Below are 16,307 nucleotides of genomic sequence, written 5' to 3'. Positions count from 1 at the left end.
GAGGGCAATTAATACAGGCAGTGATTTGATGTGCAAAAGTCTCTGCAAGTAATTGACTTAAGTGAATTTGTTCCCTCTTACTCCAGTGGGAAACTTGGTCCTTATCATTTTCACCTAACTAAATTAGACAGTGATTTGTTTGGTGGCAGTTTGCAGTGTCTGATTACGCTTCAGTGGTGATAATTGATAGTTTACCTAGCAAGAAAACACTAGACTCAGTTTATCAGAAAAAATAGGATTATGCTTACTACATTAGAACTTGGGTTATTACTGGTAATCATCCACCAGGATTTTACATGGAGTGCATTTGTGAGGCGAGAAGAAAGTTGTCCTGTTTTGAGAAGTTTGATATCTGTCTCTAGAAATGAGTACTTTATTGGATGGCTTCCCAATCACTGATAAATGTAACAGTAGTACTCTAGGAGTTTGGTAATTGTAATTTTGGCTTAAAAAAAACTGCTTTAAGCACTATAAGCAGAAAAATAATATATTAACTTTCCATGCACAGAGCTGAGCATATTGGTTTTAGTACAGCAAATGCCTCTAAAGTAATATTTCCTATGCATTACAAGATGAAATATAGCAGTTAAATGAATTGCTGAAGAAATACCATAAAATATGCAGGAAGATGATAAAATCATTTAAAATGATCTGGTAAAAGAATATAAATAAGAAAGCAATTAAATATTCCGTCCGAGTGCATGGAAATGTAACAGGTGGGTTTTATTTCTCATTTCCATAAAAAGGCATCCAATTCAGGTAATAGACCTAATGGATGATTTACAGCAAAATGCCTTTGGTAGTTTATTTCTATTGATCCTGTTACAGTGAGGAAGTGATGGCTCATTGGTTAGGTCTTTAAGCAGGTTTATTTTGTTGTTGTTGTTGTTGTTGTTTGAATAATATATTAATTCCCAACATGACAGAAGACCAGCATTGCTGAATCCCTTGAAAACATGCGAAAGATGTACTGCCAACATATTCAAAATTAATATCCTTGAATGGACAGATAGTGGACCAGATTCTGATCTCTGTTAAACTGACTTAAATGATTCAGTGGGGTTGCCTTGTTAGTCTGTAACTTTAAAAAGGAGTAGTCCTGTGGCACCTTAGAGACTGGAGCCACAGGACTATTCCTTGACGTAAATGATGTTACTTGTCCATTTCACGTGTATCACTGTGATCTGAGTGAGGAAGGATGGGCTGATATTGGGACACTGACTTAGGATATGAGAGACCTGGGGTCAAGTCCTTGCTCTGCAAGATACTTCCTCTGTGCCCTTGGGCAAGTCATCCACCCAGACACCTCAAGCCAATAGTAAAATGGACATTGGCTGGAGGGGTCTGGTAATCTTGGCACCAAAGCCCAAGAAACTGGCAGCAGATAGCCCTGCCCAGCCTTTCCATTGAAAACTGGAGAGGAGGAGGAATTGAGCTATATTGTAGGTGTGATATGTACTGTAGGATAAGCAGCTGTAGTTTAAAAAAACAAACAAATCTGTGCTACTAGTTCATATCTCTTGCTCCGTCCTCTACTACATGCCACAGTCTGGGATCTATCATGCTCTTGTAGTCAATCTGACAGTGGGGTTGAAAGCAGATTTTTATTTTGTATGTGTTATTACAACACACATTCATATGTCAAACTGGCCTTCCTAATCAGAAAAGCGAAGGCCATTAGCTGAAAAGACATATTAAAATGAACCGTTCTCCTTTGATTGGCCTCAGCAGTAAGCCAAACATTTTGTTCTGCATCTGTAAAAAGTGATTTTGTTTTTAAAGTCTTTGCGTGTGTTTGTTTCTTTAGTGTTCTTGCTTGAGCTCCCCGGATGTCTGAAGAAGCAAAGGTGGAAAACAGCACATGAGCACCAGACAGTGACATAGTTGGCTCCCAAGACTTCCTACTACTGACCGTTACTGCTGGATGGCTGTGGAAATGAATGGAGAACAGCAGCATGATGCAGGTAGTACCACTGATGAGCCCAGGGTGAGAGGTTATCTCTGCACAACGAGGTTACAGTCGTGCTGAACTCGATCAGCAGATGAATTCAGATGTTTTTAGTAAAAGTGCATGACACTGACTGTATAAGGAAGGAGCTTCACATTGCAATTACTAAGGGATAGATTCTGATTTCCTTGTATGTAATAAAAGGTTAAGAACTATTTAGAAAAGCTAGACATACACAAATCCATGGGTCCAGATTTAATGCATCTGAGGGTCCTGAGGGAGTTGTCAAATTGAACAGCCTTTGGCCATAAACTTTGAAATGGAGATCGGGAGAGATCCCGGATGATTGGAAAAAGGTAAATGTAGTGACCATCTTTAAAAAAGGGAAGGAAGACAATCCATGGAACTACACACCAGTCAGCGTCACCTCAGACCCCTGAAAAATCATGGAGGGGATCCTCAAGGAATCCATTTTGAAGCACTTGGAAAAGAGGAAAATGATCAGGAATAGTCAACTTGGATTCACCAAGGGCAAGTCATGCCTTACCAATCTGATTAGCTTCTATGATGAGATAAGTGGCTTTGTGGACATGGTTGAAGTCAGTGGAATTCTCAAGGTATACCTTGACTTTAGCAAAGCTTTTGATACAGTTGACCACAGTATTCTAGCCAGCAAGTTAAGGAAGTATTGTTTGGATAAATGGAATATAAGGTAGATAGAAAGCTGGCTAAATTGTCAGGCCCACTGGGTAGTGATCAATGGCTCAATGTCTGGTTGGTAGTCAGTTTCAAGTGGCGTGCTCCAAAGATTGGGTCTAGGGCTGGTTTTGTTCAACATCTTTATTAATGGCCTGGATGAGGGGATGGATTGCACCATCAGCAGGTTTGCAGATGATACTAATCTAGGGGAAGAGGTGGATATGTAGGAGGGTAGGGATAGGGTCCAGAGTGATCTAGACAAATTAGATGATTGAGCCAAAAGAAATCTGATGAGGTTCAATAAGGACAAGTGCACAGTCCTGCATTTGGGACGGAAGAATCCCAAGCACTGATACAGGCTGGGGACCGACTGGCTAGGTAGTAGTTCAACAGAAAAGGACCTGGGGATAACAACGGATGAGAAGCTGGATATGAGTCAACAGGGCGCCCTTGTAGCCAAGAAGGCTAATGGCATATTAGGGTGCATTAGGAGGAGCATTTCCAGCAGATCCAGAGATGTCATTATTCCCCTTTATTTGGCTCTGGTGAGGCCACATCTAGAGTATTGCATCCAGTTCTGGGCCCCCCACTATAGAAAGGATGCGGACACATTGGAGAGGGTCCAACGGAAGTCAACAAAAATGATTAGGGAACTGGAGCACATGACCTGTGAGGAGAAGCTGAGGGATTTGGGTTTATTTAGTCTGCAGAAGAGACGAGTGAGGGGGGATTTGATAGCAGCCTTCAACTTCCTGAAGGGAGGTTCCAAAAAGGAAAGAGAGAGGCTGTTTTCAGTAGTGACAGATGGCAGACCAAGGAGCAATGGTCTCAAGTTACAGTGGGGGAGGGCTAGGTTGGATATTAGGGAAAACTGTTTCCCTAGTAGGGTGGTGAAGCACTGGAATGGGTTACCTAGGGAGGGGGAGGAATCTCCATCCCTAGAGGTGTTTAAGTCCTGGTTTGACAAAGCCCTGGCTGGGATGATTTAGTTAGGATTGGTCCGACTTTGGACTTGATGATCTTCTGAGATCTCTTCTAGTCCTAGGATTCTGTGATTCTATGATTAAGTAGTACTTTACTCCACAAATGGTACCAAGGAAACCATAATCTGGCCCTGTATTAATAAACAACATTTTAAAAAGTGAGCTTTTGCTTTGCATTGTGAGTATGGATTATTTACACATGTTGCTTTGATATAGGACAGAGAAGGCTCATCTAGGGTGGGAGAGTGAAAAGGGCAGAGTAGTTGTTTTAATGTATTTTGTGCACTTAAAGCACACACCAAATAGAAATGGTCTGCCAGTGCCGTGTGAAGTAAGTCAGAATTATTCCATGTTTGCCCTTATGTAAACTGAATGCAAAGGTTGAGGTGTAAGCTTCAGTCACTCGTTCTGCTCTTCCAAATCCCACCTCATAAGCCCCCTCTACAGTGATGCCTACAAAACACTTAACAGTTAGGCCAGTGGGGTGCTGATTTCACTACCTATCACATGCCAGAGGATGTGAAGGCTAGAACTTTAACAGGGTTCAAAAAAGAGCTAGATGGATTCATGGAGGTTAGGGCCATCAGTGGCTATTGGCCAGGATGGGTAGGAATGGTGTCCCTAGCCTCTATTTGTCTGGAGGTGGGTGATAGGAGAGGGATCACATGAGGATTACCTGTTGTATTCCCTCCCTCTGGGGCATCTGGTATTGGCCACTGTCAGCAGACAGGACTAGTATTATCTCATTTCCTTGTACTCTTCCATCTGTTAACTCTTGTCTTGTGCTTAGGCTGTGTCCACACTGGTAGTGCCCAACCTCATTACACAGAAGGGCCACACAAACTAAGCACAACCTTGTGTGCATCAAAGAGTCCACATATTTTAGTAAGATTTAAAGTCATCTGCATTGATTTTTATATTTGAAGTGCAGCTTGTTTTGTATGTATAGGTGTAGCCCTCCCCACTTCTAAGTGATGGGGTCATGGCCCCACCTGTTCCAGTGCCCCTGGTCAGGGTAATCCTTTTCCTTGGTCTTCGTACATTACTTGGCACCACTGGGGGTATGGTCCTTGAAAGGAGCTTCTGCGAGCCTTGTGAATATGAATAAAACAATAAGTTCTTTAGTCTTGATTTCTAGTTTTGTAGTCAAACCGCTGGACCAGGCTACCTTCCAGATTTCATTTTGCCTACTGGAAAAATACCAAAGAAAATAGTTCCCCTCTATTATTGCTATTTGTAGTTTCCTACATTGCTTTATGAAAGTATAATTACTCTTACTGTTGTTGTAGCTGTGTAGAACAATTACTACATACAATGCATGGTTTTTTTTCCTGACCATGAAAAATGATCTCTGAGAAATAATCACAACCAGCCAGTCATTCTGCTACCAACCTTGTTCCCTTTTAGTATGCTCAGATGAGGAAAAAAAAGCCCACAGAAATGCGGTGTTACCCAGCATTTACATTACAAAATTTTACAGTAGCAGCCAAAGATTTCTAAAGCTCTTGTATAACCTGGTACCATATGTGTGAAAAGGAGAGAGTAAAAACAGTTATCTGACTATGAAAAGATCATAATGAATGTAAGGCTGTACAGAGATTTAAAAATCCACTTGTCTGTACCCTAAAGCATATCGTGCATTTTAATTTTTCAAAAAACCTGTCATTAATCTCTGCTATTTATGGAATATCTGAACAGTTCACTGTTTCTTGAATCTTCTGTCTCTGTGGCTCAGTGCAAATATTCTAAATTCAAGGTGTTACTTGGTTGTCATTTTTCTCTGAATCATATTGTATTATTTTGAACACTATAAGCATGTGATCATTTCTAGCACAAATTTCAAATTGATTTTCCATGAATTCTTTCACATGCAATTTTTGAAATTCACTTAAAGTGCACACTTTTGCACTAGTTATTCAAATGCTCACAAAATAAATACAAGTTGCAAATGTGGTCACATAGTCTAAGCAAAGATATTTAAAAATGAAAGATAATTTTTTGCAATATTTATCCACTTCTATGTATTTGAGAATTACAACTGTATTTACTTTTTTGAAAAATATAAACAAAACTTAATACTTCTGTCAGGTTCTTCTTCAGTCCCCTGTTGGCATTTCCTCCTTAGTCGTCTCTTTAGATGTGATAGCAAAATAGTTAATGAAAATCTTTACCCCCACAAAAAGCCCAATTAATACAACTAGCAAGATTTGCTAACCTCAGTAGTTCAATCACAGGGCTTTTAATTGCACCCCAGTCCCCTTCCTGCACTCATAATTCATTGAGAGAGATAATAAACTGTAGGCAGCTGCAATATAAATAGGGCCCTACCAAATTCATGGACCACAACATCTGGTCTTCCTCATGAACCCTCATCTTTAGAGTGCACAAATACTATAGTGATTTCATGGGGGAGCCCAGTGTTTCTCAAACTGCATGGTCTCCTTTTGGGTATTGACACACTTACTTCTGCGCTTCCTTCAGAGGGGAGTGGGTGGAAAGCAGCAGCTGCTGACTGAGGGACCAGCTCTGAAGGCAGCAACATAGAAGTAAGGGTGGCAATATCGTATGATGCAATCCTTATGTCTCCATTGCTGCTGGTGACAATGCTGCCTTCAGAGATGGGTGGCCAGACAGTGGTGACTGCTGACTGGGAACCCAACTCTGATGGCAACACCACAGCCAGCAGCACCAGCAGCAGCACCAGCACAGAAGTAAAGTTGTCAATACCATCACCCTACTTCATTAATCTTGTGGCCCCCTCCACAGCCTCCTTTTGGGTCAGGACCCCAACAGTCATAACACTGAAATTTCAAATATCTGAAATCATGAAATGCATGACTTTTAAAATCCTCTTGCTGTGAAATTGACCAGAATGGACCATGAGTTTGGTAGGGCCCTAAAAACAGTGAAAGCTTTGTTATCCGGTGCTAGTTAGTTGAATGAGCCAGATATTCAGGCTTATTGCTCTGCCCCTGCTCCCTACCGTGGCAGCCAACCCCCCCACCCTTGGCAATGCCTGGCCCCTCAGGTTATTATTCAGAATGTTTGTTACGAAGGCCAAAGGGTTAGGTATGAGGAAGCCGACCATTCCCCTCCAGCACACACACTCGTTCACTCTGGGTATTTTTGTTGTGTCCTCCTGAGCGGCAGGCAGGTGAGTGGGCCAGCTGCCTGGGAGCCCTCCAGCAGATCCAGCTCCCAGCAGCTGGAGGAAGGAGGCCCTGCCTGAAGACACGGGGCTGTTGTGGCTGGGGGCCAGTGCTGGTTGACCAAGTTTGCCAGTTAACAAAGCTTTCACTGTGTAAACATACACGTGACCGATGTTTACTGGGATTTCCCCCTCATCTTCTCCTTTTACTGGTTTAATGTACCTTGTGTGACTCTTAATTTACTTTCTCCTCTTCCTCTTTTCCTTTAAGATAAGTGAAAAATAGCCTCTGTGCTATGTTCTTTCCTACCAACTCCTTCCCCTCTGAAAATGTGGACATTATTAGAGGGATGGGATGCTCTCCCATGCCACCAGAAGAAAAGACAGTACCAGCCTGACTTCACTTAATCATGACCTAACTGATTATCTGGACTGGATCAAGAACATTAACCTTAGTTAAAAACAGGTTGAAAAACCTGATTGTTGCAACCTTTGATTTCAAACACAGAATCTGAAGTTAGCCTTAATTGCAGGTCTTGCATATTGTACAAAAAAGTACTTAACTGCCCTGCGTGACAGTCTTCAAACTAAACTACATGAATTATGCAGGGAAGTTATTGGCAAGGAGAATTAACATGAGGCAAAAGATCACGTTTAAAGCAAAGCATCTGTGGTTGACTGTGTTCCTTGGGAACACCTGAATGAAACTCTGGTGTCACATTTCGCCACCTTCACTTATTCTCAGTGTTAAATGGTAACACAGGATGGGTAGTCTAACATAGCAGAACTAATGCAGCTGCTGGAGCCCAAATTGTGCTTTGTTCAGAATTATGAACATTTCATAGTTATGGACAATCTCCATTCCTGAGGTGTTTGTAACTCTGAGATTCTAGAGTATTTCTGAAATCAAATACAGAACATGAAACGTTTTGTCAATGAATACATCCATGCATAATATATCTATCCGTTGGAGGGGGAAAATTAAGTTGTTACCTTTCTCCTCATTGAACATAATGCACCATTTTAGTGTGGGGACATTAAGAAACATAAAAAGCTTATTGAATATTCACCCAGCAACAGTTACAATAAATTAATTGGAAATTTCAGCACTCTAGAGAGGCAGAACATGGGTACAAGGTAGACAGATTTGTCATAGAGTCCCCTAGAGTTTAAAGCATTATAACATTGAGGGTTTAGTTGTAAAAATTGGAGGGAAAGTATTAAACTCATTTCCACAAAAGTGAGAGTAAAAATTGGTAATTAAGTTCCAAGGTTTCGTTCCAGTGACTTTTTTGTGCTTGCTATGCAGTGCTGAAAGTGGTGATTTATATAATGTACAAGATAATGGCCCATCACACTTGTAGTAGAAAACCAGAAGCTAGCAATTCATATGCAGCTTGGAGCAGACTGTAGATGAGATTTGCAAAGCAAAACAGATGTAACTCTCAGTCCCAATTCATTTAGAGTTGTTTCAAACATTCCTGTAACAGTGGGCATATGATACCTAGAAAAGAAGGAAATGCATTGCTGCTTTCTTGGAGTTCCTTCTAACAATTAGAATCATAAAACACTAGAATTGGAAGGGACCTCGAGAGGTCATCGAGTCCAGTCCCCTGCCCTCACGGCAGGACCAAGCACCATCTAGATCAGGGTGGCCAACCCATTAAACGAAGAGAACCGAAACAGCGGTGGAAATTGTTGAGGAAAAAAAAAAAGGAAGAGCGGGTTAGACTTTTTGGCCGCATCAGGCTCCCATCAGCCATCACCATCTTGCCAATGCCATTTTGCCATGCCGGACGGCTCCCCTGTACCCGGTGAGCACAGGGAGCTGGGGGCCGTTTGTAGGGGCACATGGGGCAGCTTCACGAGCCACACTTTCAGGGGTGAAGAGCCACGTGTGGCTCACGAGTTGTGGGTTGGCCACTCCCGGTCTAGATCATCTCTGGTGTGTGGGTGTCTGTCTAACCTGCTCTTAAATTTTTCCTGATGTCCAGCCTAAACCTCCCTTGCTGCAATTTAAGCCCACTGCTTCTTGTCCTATCCTCAGAGGCCAAGGAGAACAATTTTTCTCCCTCCTCCTTATAACACCCTTTTAGATACTGGAAAACTGCTATCATGTCCTCTCTCAGTCTTCTCCTTTCTAAACTAAACAAGCCCAATTCTTTCAGTTTTCCCTCATAGCTCAAGTTCTCTTTAATCATTTTTGTCAGACTGAAAGAAATCCCTCTTTCTAGCACTGCAGAGCACCTAGCATTAAAGCACTTTAAAACAAAGACTCACCCTTTCAACATCTCCCATAACACTATCCCTCCATTTAAAAAAAAATTGACAGAGTTAGACTGAAGACTTTTATGTTCTTGTGTGTGTTGCATAAAGAATTTCAAGCTTTCCATTATGGACAAACACACTTCTTTGTTTGAATCTGTGTTGGCTTTTGGGGTAGAAAGGTCTAAAAAGATGAGGATGTAAATGAGTTAGGTAAGATGGTTTTAAAATCTGACTGTTTTTATCACTTTTAGAACAAGTGACTTTCACCACCCAACCCAGTCACTCCAAGAGGGTTTATTACCTGGCTTAAAAGGGCTGAACGAGTAGAAGTACTTAGTGCTATACAGCCCTTTGATGAGCCCCACCTAGAATTTACCAAACAAGAAATACCTCTTCTAACAACTTGGTACCAAATGATATTTCTTCTTGTGTGCATTGTTTATAAACTAGATCTAAAATTTCCTGATGTTCTGTTAGTTAACTTACAAAAGGCTACCCTGGCGTTCAGTTTATATAAACAGTTATAAAACTGGAGATGTGAAGGTCCTACTTGCTGTATTAGTTGCCTTGTCTTTATTTTACCAGTTCAGTGTTTGCTGCAAGTACTCAAGTGTCTTTGCCCATTTTAGTTTTAAAATGCCCCTCCCAATGGGACTTCCCTGCTTCTCTGACAATGCCATTTCAATACAGGCAGTCCCCGACTTACGCGGATCCGACTTATGTCGGATCTGCACTTACGAACGGGGCTTTCTCGCCCCGGAGCTCGCAGGCAGCGGTCCCGCCACCTCGACCTCCAGGGTGAGAAAAGCTGCTCCCAGTGCCCCTGGTCTGCTGGGGACCGTCTCCAGCAGACCAGGGGCACTGGGAGCAAAGCCGCAGCGGCGCCGGGGTCCCGCGCCTCTGAGGCTTTGCCAGAGCAAAGCCTCAGAGGCGCGGCACCCCGCTGCCGCTGCGGCTTTGCTCCCCATGTCCCTGGTCTGCTGGGGGGGGGGGCGCAGCTAGTGTCCCCCCCCCCCCCAGCAGACCAGGCTTTTGTTGTGGACCCTGGGGCAGAGCAGCTCTGGGCACTACTGGACCAACCCGGCAGCACCCCAGCTGCTCTGCCCCAGGCGTCCTGATTCAGCCGCTGCTGGTCCGCTTCCTGGAATCAGCCGCTGATCAGTTTCAGCAGCAGCTGACTTGTGGACGCCTGGGGTTCTTAAGTTGAATCTGTATGTAAGTCAGAACTAGCGGTCAGTTTCAGCAGTGGCTGAATCTGGACGCCAGTTCCGACTTACATACAGATTCAACTTAAGAACAAACCTACCTTGTATGTAACCCGGGGACTGCCTGTACCGTCAAACAGATTTCAGTACTAGGCAGTGTTCCCTGGGACTCCTCTCCTATGGTGTATCAAGCAGCACTCTTAATTCCTTTCTTCTTTCTCCTCTGTGTTGACACACTTGTTTCCTTGGTGCTTCTTCCTCTGTTTACCTCTTGGGACACTGTTTACTCAATCAATAGCCATTTCAGTCTTCTAATCTTTCCTTTCAAGTCCATTCATCACTTGTCATGCTACCTTCTGAATACTCTCTAACTTGATGTTAAGGGTGGATGTGTCTAGAATTCTGTGTCTTGTTGTAAGTGCCTGCATCAGTATGAACTTTCCTTTGCCAAAGATGTAAAGCTGTCTGTACCCAAACAAATATTCTCTTGCATGAGGTGTGCTATTGTTTGCAATGTTGCAGCTTTGCTGGTCCTAGGATCTTAGTCGGATGAGGTAATATCATGTATTGGACCAACTTCTCTTGGTGAGAGAGACAAACTCATGATCTTTACACAACTCTTCAGGTCTTGAAAGCTTGTCTCAGAATTTGGTCTGGTAAAAGATGATATCCCACTCACCTTGTGTCCCTGAGGTATACCAGACAGGCCAAACTGAAGGACATTTTCACATGAGAGCTTGTCAGGAGAATTAAGACAGATTAACTAATGCTGTGAATTTCTAGTCCCTGTTGTTCAGAAATAAGAATAGCTTTAGTTTGCAAACTATGCTTGTTATTTCCCGTATTAGTGCTGCAGCCATGCTGGAGCCCACCTCCATGTACTCTAGACTGAACCCTCCCATGTCTTCTCTTTCAACAGTCCACCCAACAGTCTTTCAGGATGCTCTTAGGTACTGAAGTGCTGCTTCACTAATGTCCCATGCGAATGGCCTGTAGCCTCCCTGCCACGAAAGGGTCTGTGCATGCAGCCCAGAATCAAATTACACGAACAGAGGGTTTTTTGAAAACTCTCATCTGGTTTAGCGGTCTGTAAATTGTTGTTGATGCTTTGTGTAATATAGTCTGAAAGCAGTAATCACGGTAGTGCCTCACATAAATGTAACTCTAAGGCTACGTCTACACTTCAACACTATTTCGGGATATCAGAGTATCCTGAAATAGCTATCCCCTGTCTTCACAGCAAACCCGTTATTTTGAAATTTCACGGGCTTGCTATTGTGACATCCCTGTAAACCTCATTCCATGAGGAGTATGAGACATTTTGGAGTAGTATGTTGTTTTGAAATTTGGCACTGTGTAGACAGTGCCAGATTAAAAAAATAAGCTGTTTCAAAATAAGATTGAAATACATTACGCAATTTGTGTAACTCAAATTATGTGTCTTATTTCGAACTACAGTGCAGTGTAGATTCGCCCTAAATGAATATCCATGTTTTCAGTTATTTCCTTCCCAGGCTTTTTTTTTTTTTTTAAACACATAGTGAGGCTTCTTTTATGTTCTCAGTGTTAACTAGAGCTGGCCTAAATATACCCATTATTGGAAGGGAAAAGTTTGAGTAATTGCCATGTCATTATTTGCCCAGTTCCATTTTAATTTTTCAATCCATTTGAAAACCCGCTGTCCTTGCTAATGTTGATAAAGGATGCCTTTGTGTCTGCATTCCCACTTTCTGATAAAGACATTGTTCAAAATCAAACATAACACCATGGAGCATTTCACGCTTTGTTTTATCTGATGGCTCGTGTCTTTCTCTGGATAGTTTTCAGTCCATCTGATAGTGCTCATATCGAAGCCAGTGACTGAATCTCTACCAAGTCCCATTTCATTGCAGCACCTCATCAGATGCCATGTAAAGTTCCATTGCAGAGTCCCTACTGCAGCCCCTTAGCATTCATGATACAAAAATCAAGCTTGTTTAGAATCCCTTTAATTATTATTTGCTGTAAGCTTGCCTAGAAAATTGCTAGGATATCAGTAAGTTTACTAGGTAATGAAATAGGGTTTTTTTTTATCAGTCCATTTATAAGTCCACATCTGCTGCTACCGATTCTCTTGCAATTTACAGGTTACTTTTCACTTGTTATTTGATCTTTACGCTAATGCATTCACAATAGAAACTGTGTTAAAAGGTGTTAGGTGAATAAAAATTGAAACTATATTTAGGGTTTGGTTAAAGCAATAAATCAAGTTAACAGACTCTTACATCCATGTCAGATACTAGATTGAGACTGTTTGTTCTGTGCTAGATGCTGGGTCTGGTGTGGAGGAAGCAGAATTCAATTGGGATGAGTATCTAGAAGACACTGGAGCAATTGCAGCACCCCATGGATCTTTTAAACACGTAAGAGTTCTTTGTTTTTCCACTTCTTCCTTCTTTGATTTTCCAGTATCCTGAATGTTCACAGTTTCTGCAAAACTGCCTTGCTAATGGAGGAACTGTTGATCATATATATTTGAGAATTATTTTTTGCCAGCCTTTGGATTTTCCTGTCTCCTTGATTATCAGGTGGCCTCATCTCCAGTTGGTGATAGTAATGGAATGATCTGGAATCTCCTGAGCACTGCAGTATTAACTCTGGATCTGAACACCTCTGTGTTAGTGTGATCTGCCCCGTTTCTCTTTCTCTCCCCCTCTGCGGTGTGCCAGTGAACTCTCTTTGCTGTGACCGCTTGTGCTACGAGAGCTGCATTCCGGAAAGTAGGCTCTTCAGGGCTTGGGAGGCAACGTATTTGAAACTGACCAGCTGTTTTCTGAAGGGGAAGTAGGGATGTTAAATTAGAGTTAATCAGTCGATAAGGGGGGCACTCGCTACCCCCGCTGTGGCTTGTGCCGGCTCTGGGATGCTGCAGCTCTGCCCCCGCTGGCAGGTTACCAGACCGTGTGTTTACCTGAGTGTCTGCAGACACGGCCACTCACAGCTCCCAGTGGCTGTGGTTTGCTGTTCCCAGCCAGTGGGAGCTGTGGGAAGCAATGGCCCGGCCTGCTTCCCACAGCTCTCTTTGGCTGGGGATGGTGAACCGCAGCTACTGGGAGCTGCAAGTAGCCATGTCTGTGGACACGGGGGCAAACTAACCGTCTGGTAGCCTGCCAGCGGCTAATCCTGATGAGCCATGGCCAGCTGGCATCCTGGAGGTTCCCCACCCTGGGGTAGAAAGATGTTTGGAGTGTCCCCTGAATTCCTGAGTGGTGATGAGTGAATTGTTTATAGTATATCCCAGTATTCAATATGGTTACATTGTGCCATGTCATTGCTGGACTCTGAGGTGTAGAGCCTGTGTATCTGGCCCTGGGTGGAGCATCAGTGCAGGTGTAGAAACTCCTATGCCAACCCTCCCCCCTCCTGCCAGCACAGGAAACTTAACTAGAGGAAAGCGCCTTTCCCCTGCCCTCCCACCTCATGCTGCTTATTATCTGGCTGCTGTTATGGTCCCATTGGCATTTCACATAATTTAGAGCAGTCCTGAAGTGGTTCTGACTCATGCCTCAGGACTTGCCCTACACACAGCTGGCCTGGAATTAGAGAAGTGCAGATGGAAAGCTTTACATGTCCTTTGCGCCTGCCTACCACCAAAACTCTTCTCCCACCTTTGTGCTATGTGGTTTGTGGCTATACGCCAAGGATCTGACCCTTAATCTCTTCATTCAGGTTTCCTTGCCTATAAAATAAGGATATTTGCCTGCTTACTAAGATTGTTGAAACTTTATTCATGAATGTGGCTGGTCAAAAGCAAGAGAAAGTTTTCATTAAAAGTTTGCAGAATTCCCTCTTCCACTGTTTGTTTGAAATTTTATCAACATGTTGACAACTTTTTTGATCAGCTATATTCATGGGGGTGTGGATAGCTCAGTAGTTTGAGCATTGGCCTGCTCAACCCAGGTTGTGAGTTCAATCCTTGCAGAGGCCATTTAGGGATTTGGGGGAAAAATTTGTTAGGGATGGTACTTGGTCCTGCTGTGAAGGTAGGGGACTGGACTCCATCCTTCAAGGTCCCTTCCAGTTCTAGGAGATAGGCAATCTTCCTTAATTTAATTTAAAAATTTAATGGATTTTCACAAGTCCTTTGGAATCTCAATATAGGTGGATAGGTGTTGCAGTATTGTGAAGCACTAGGAAAGCTATTACAATTCGGCTGATGCTTTCTTTTAGGTTTGTTTAATATACGGTAAAGGTTTTTTTTAGCCTTTGCAAAGATTGTTCCATGTGTTTTGAAAGTAATATTTGCCAAGCAGATGCCCAAATAAGAGTTCAGGTATCCAGTCTCTGAATGTATCAACTATGAATCTTAATTTCTAGCATATTAGGGTTATGACATGAACTGATCTTATTGAGAGTTACTGTACAGTGCTCATTCAATCCAAATTAGAAGAGCACACTTTCTATAGGACTGAACTTGATATGGAATCAGGCCCTTGATATTCTTGATAATTATTAGAAGTGAGTTACATTAATGCTTCTGAGGTGGGTACACTCTCTCTATTTGGTTTGTTATGCGTTTCAGTACTTTGGGTGATCTCTGATGTTAAGAGTCAGTGTTGGGCTCAATACTGGACATCTTGGTATTTATTAATGAGTGCTTATGCTTGCAACCTTTTTATTTAAGGCCATGGTTCTGATTCAGACTTCTACTGGCATATCAATATTAGTCAAGGGTGTGACCCTCCCCTCCCCTCCCCCCCGCACCAGCATAGCTGAGCTGGCAGAAACCTGTGGTGAATCTGCAATTATGTCAGCCAAACGGCCCTTTTCCAATATAGTGTATTTTGCTGGGGGAGGGGAGTCTGCAATAAGCTATACTGAAAAGGGCAGTTTTGCTAGTATAAGTTGTGCCCTCTATGAACACTTTGCGGGTATAGGATTGCTTTACTGTCAATAGACTTCTTGGCTACGTCTAGACTACATCCCTTTTTCATAAAAGGGATGTAAATTAGACGTATCGCAATTACTAATAATCCTTATTTCATAGAGGGATAAGGGATCTTTCGGAAAAGGCTTTATTTTCCGCAAGATCAGCGTCTAGACTGGCGCTTTTTTCCGACAAAGCTCCGTGCGGGAAAAAAAGCGGCAGCCATTTTTATGCTAATGAAGCGGGGGAGATTTAAATCCCCGCTTCATTAGCAACTGCGATACGTCTAATTTACATCCCTTTTACAAAAAAGGGATGTAGTCTAGACGTAGCGCTAGTGTAGACTTGGCCTAAAGGGTCTTTTAATTCTACTTTCCACTTCATCAGTGTAAATAGGGGTGCCCTCTTGTGGCCAAGATAATATCTTGTTAGTTGACCCAGGTAAGTAACCTAGTCATGTAAGCTAACTTCAGTCATGCTTAACGAGACTCTGTTAAACAACTTGTTTTACAGCTGAATTCAATTCTTGTTAATATAGTATTTCTGGGAACTCGCTTTCCTTTAATGTTGTTAATGAACTAGTGATGTCACCGGTTAACTGGCAGCCAGGTTGGGCTGAAGCATCTCACCACAGACTGGGGTGCTCCAGCCGGCTGGGCCTGCAGTGACTCCCTGCCCATGGTATCCTGTTTAAGTGGTTAATTGGTTAAGCTTAATGTTTACGTGGTTAACAGATTAAATGGGATTTTACAACCCTATAAAGAACTTTCAACACCACTTTCTAGAGCAGATCTTTTGCTTTCTTGTGTATTTAAAAAAAATAGGATGAGACAAGGTAGATGAGGTGCTACTTTGTAGAATAACAGTTCAGCCACACAAATTATATTTATAAAACATACACTAGACCAGGGGTTCTCAGACTTTTTGGCCTGTTGCCCATCTAGCTCAATGCGGACCTTTCCGCGGACTCCCAGCCAACCACCCATGATGACAAAATGTGGTTGACTGGCTCAATGCATAACTCTGGTGTTTCTAGTTCTGAGGTTCTAGTGTAAATGATCCTCTAAACTTCAAAACCTGATAAAAGATTTCTAGTTTTTCACTCAGTATTAGAAATATTATGAGTCAAGTGGTCAGCACTTTTTGGGAG

General features: G+C 42.6%; 1 protein-coding gene across 3 annotated transcripts in view; it reads left to right on the top strand.

Moving 5' to 3' along the window:
- SFMBT1 (Scm like with four mbt domains 1) overlaps positions 1 to 16,307 on the top strand; it is a 117,308-nt gene that overhangs the window by 50,186 nt on the left and 50,815 nt on the right. For all 3 annotated transcript variants that reach the window (XM_075939372.2, XM_075939366.2, XM_006127577.5), the window contains exons 2-3: positions 1,808 to 1,964; positions 12,559 to 12,653. In XM_075939372.2, the coding sequence (XP_075795487.2) occupies positions 1,925 to 1,964; positions 12,559 to 12,653 (135 nt within the window). In that variant the 5' untranslated portion in view covers positions 1,808 to 1,924. The remainder of the gene's footprint in view (positions 1 to 1,807; positions 1,965 to 12,558; positions 12,654 to 16,307) is intronic.

The sequence above is a fragment of the Pelodiscus sinensis genome, chromosome 11 (assembly GCF_052426305.1).
Source record: "Pelodiscus sinensis isolate ZL-2025 chromosome 11, ASM5242630v1, whole genome shotgun sequence".
NCBI lineage: Eukaryota > Metazoa > Chordata > Testudines > Trionychidae > Pelodiscus > Pelodiscus sinensis.
The sequence above is the reverse complement of the archived record's forward strand: the minus strand, read 5'-3'. Positions and strand labels throughout refer to the sequence as shown.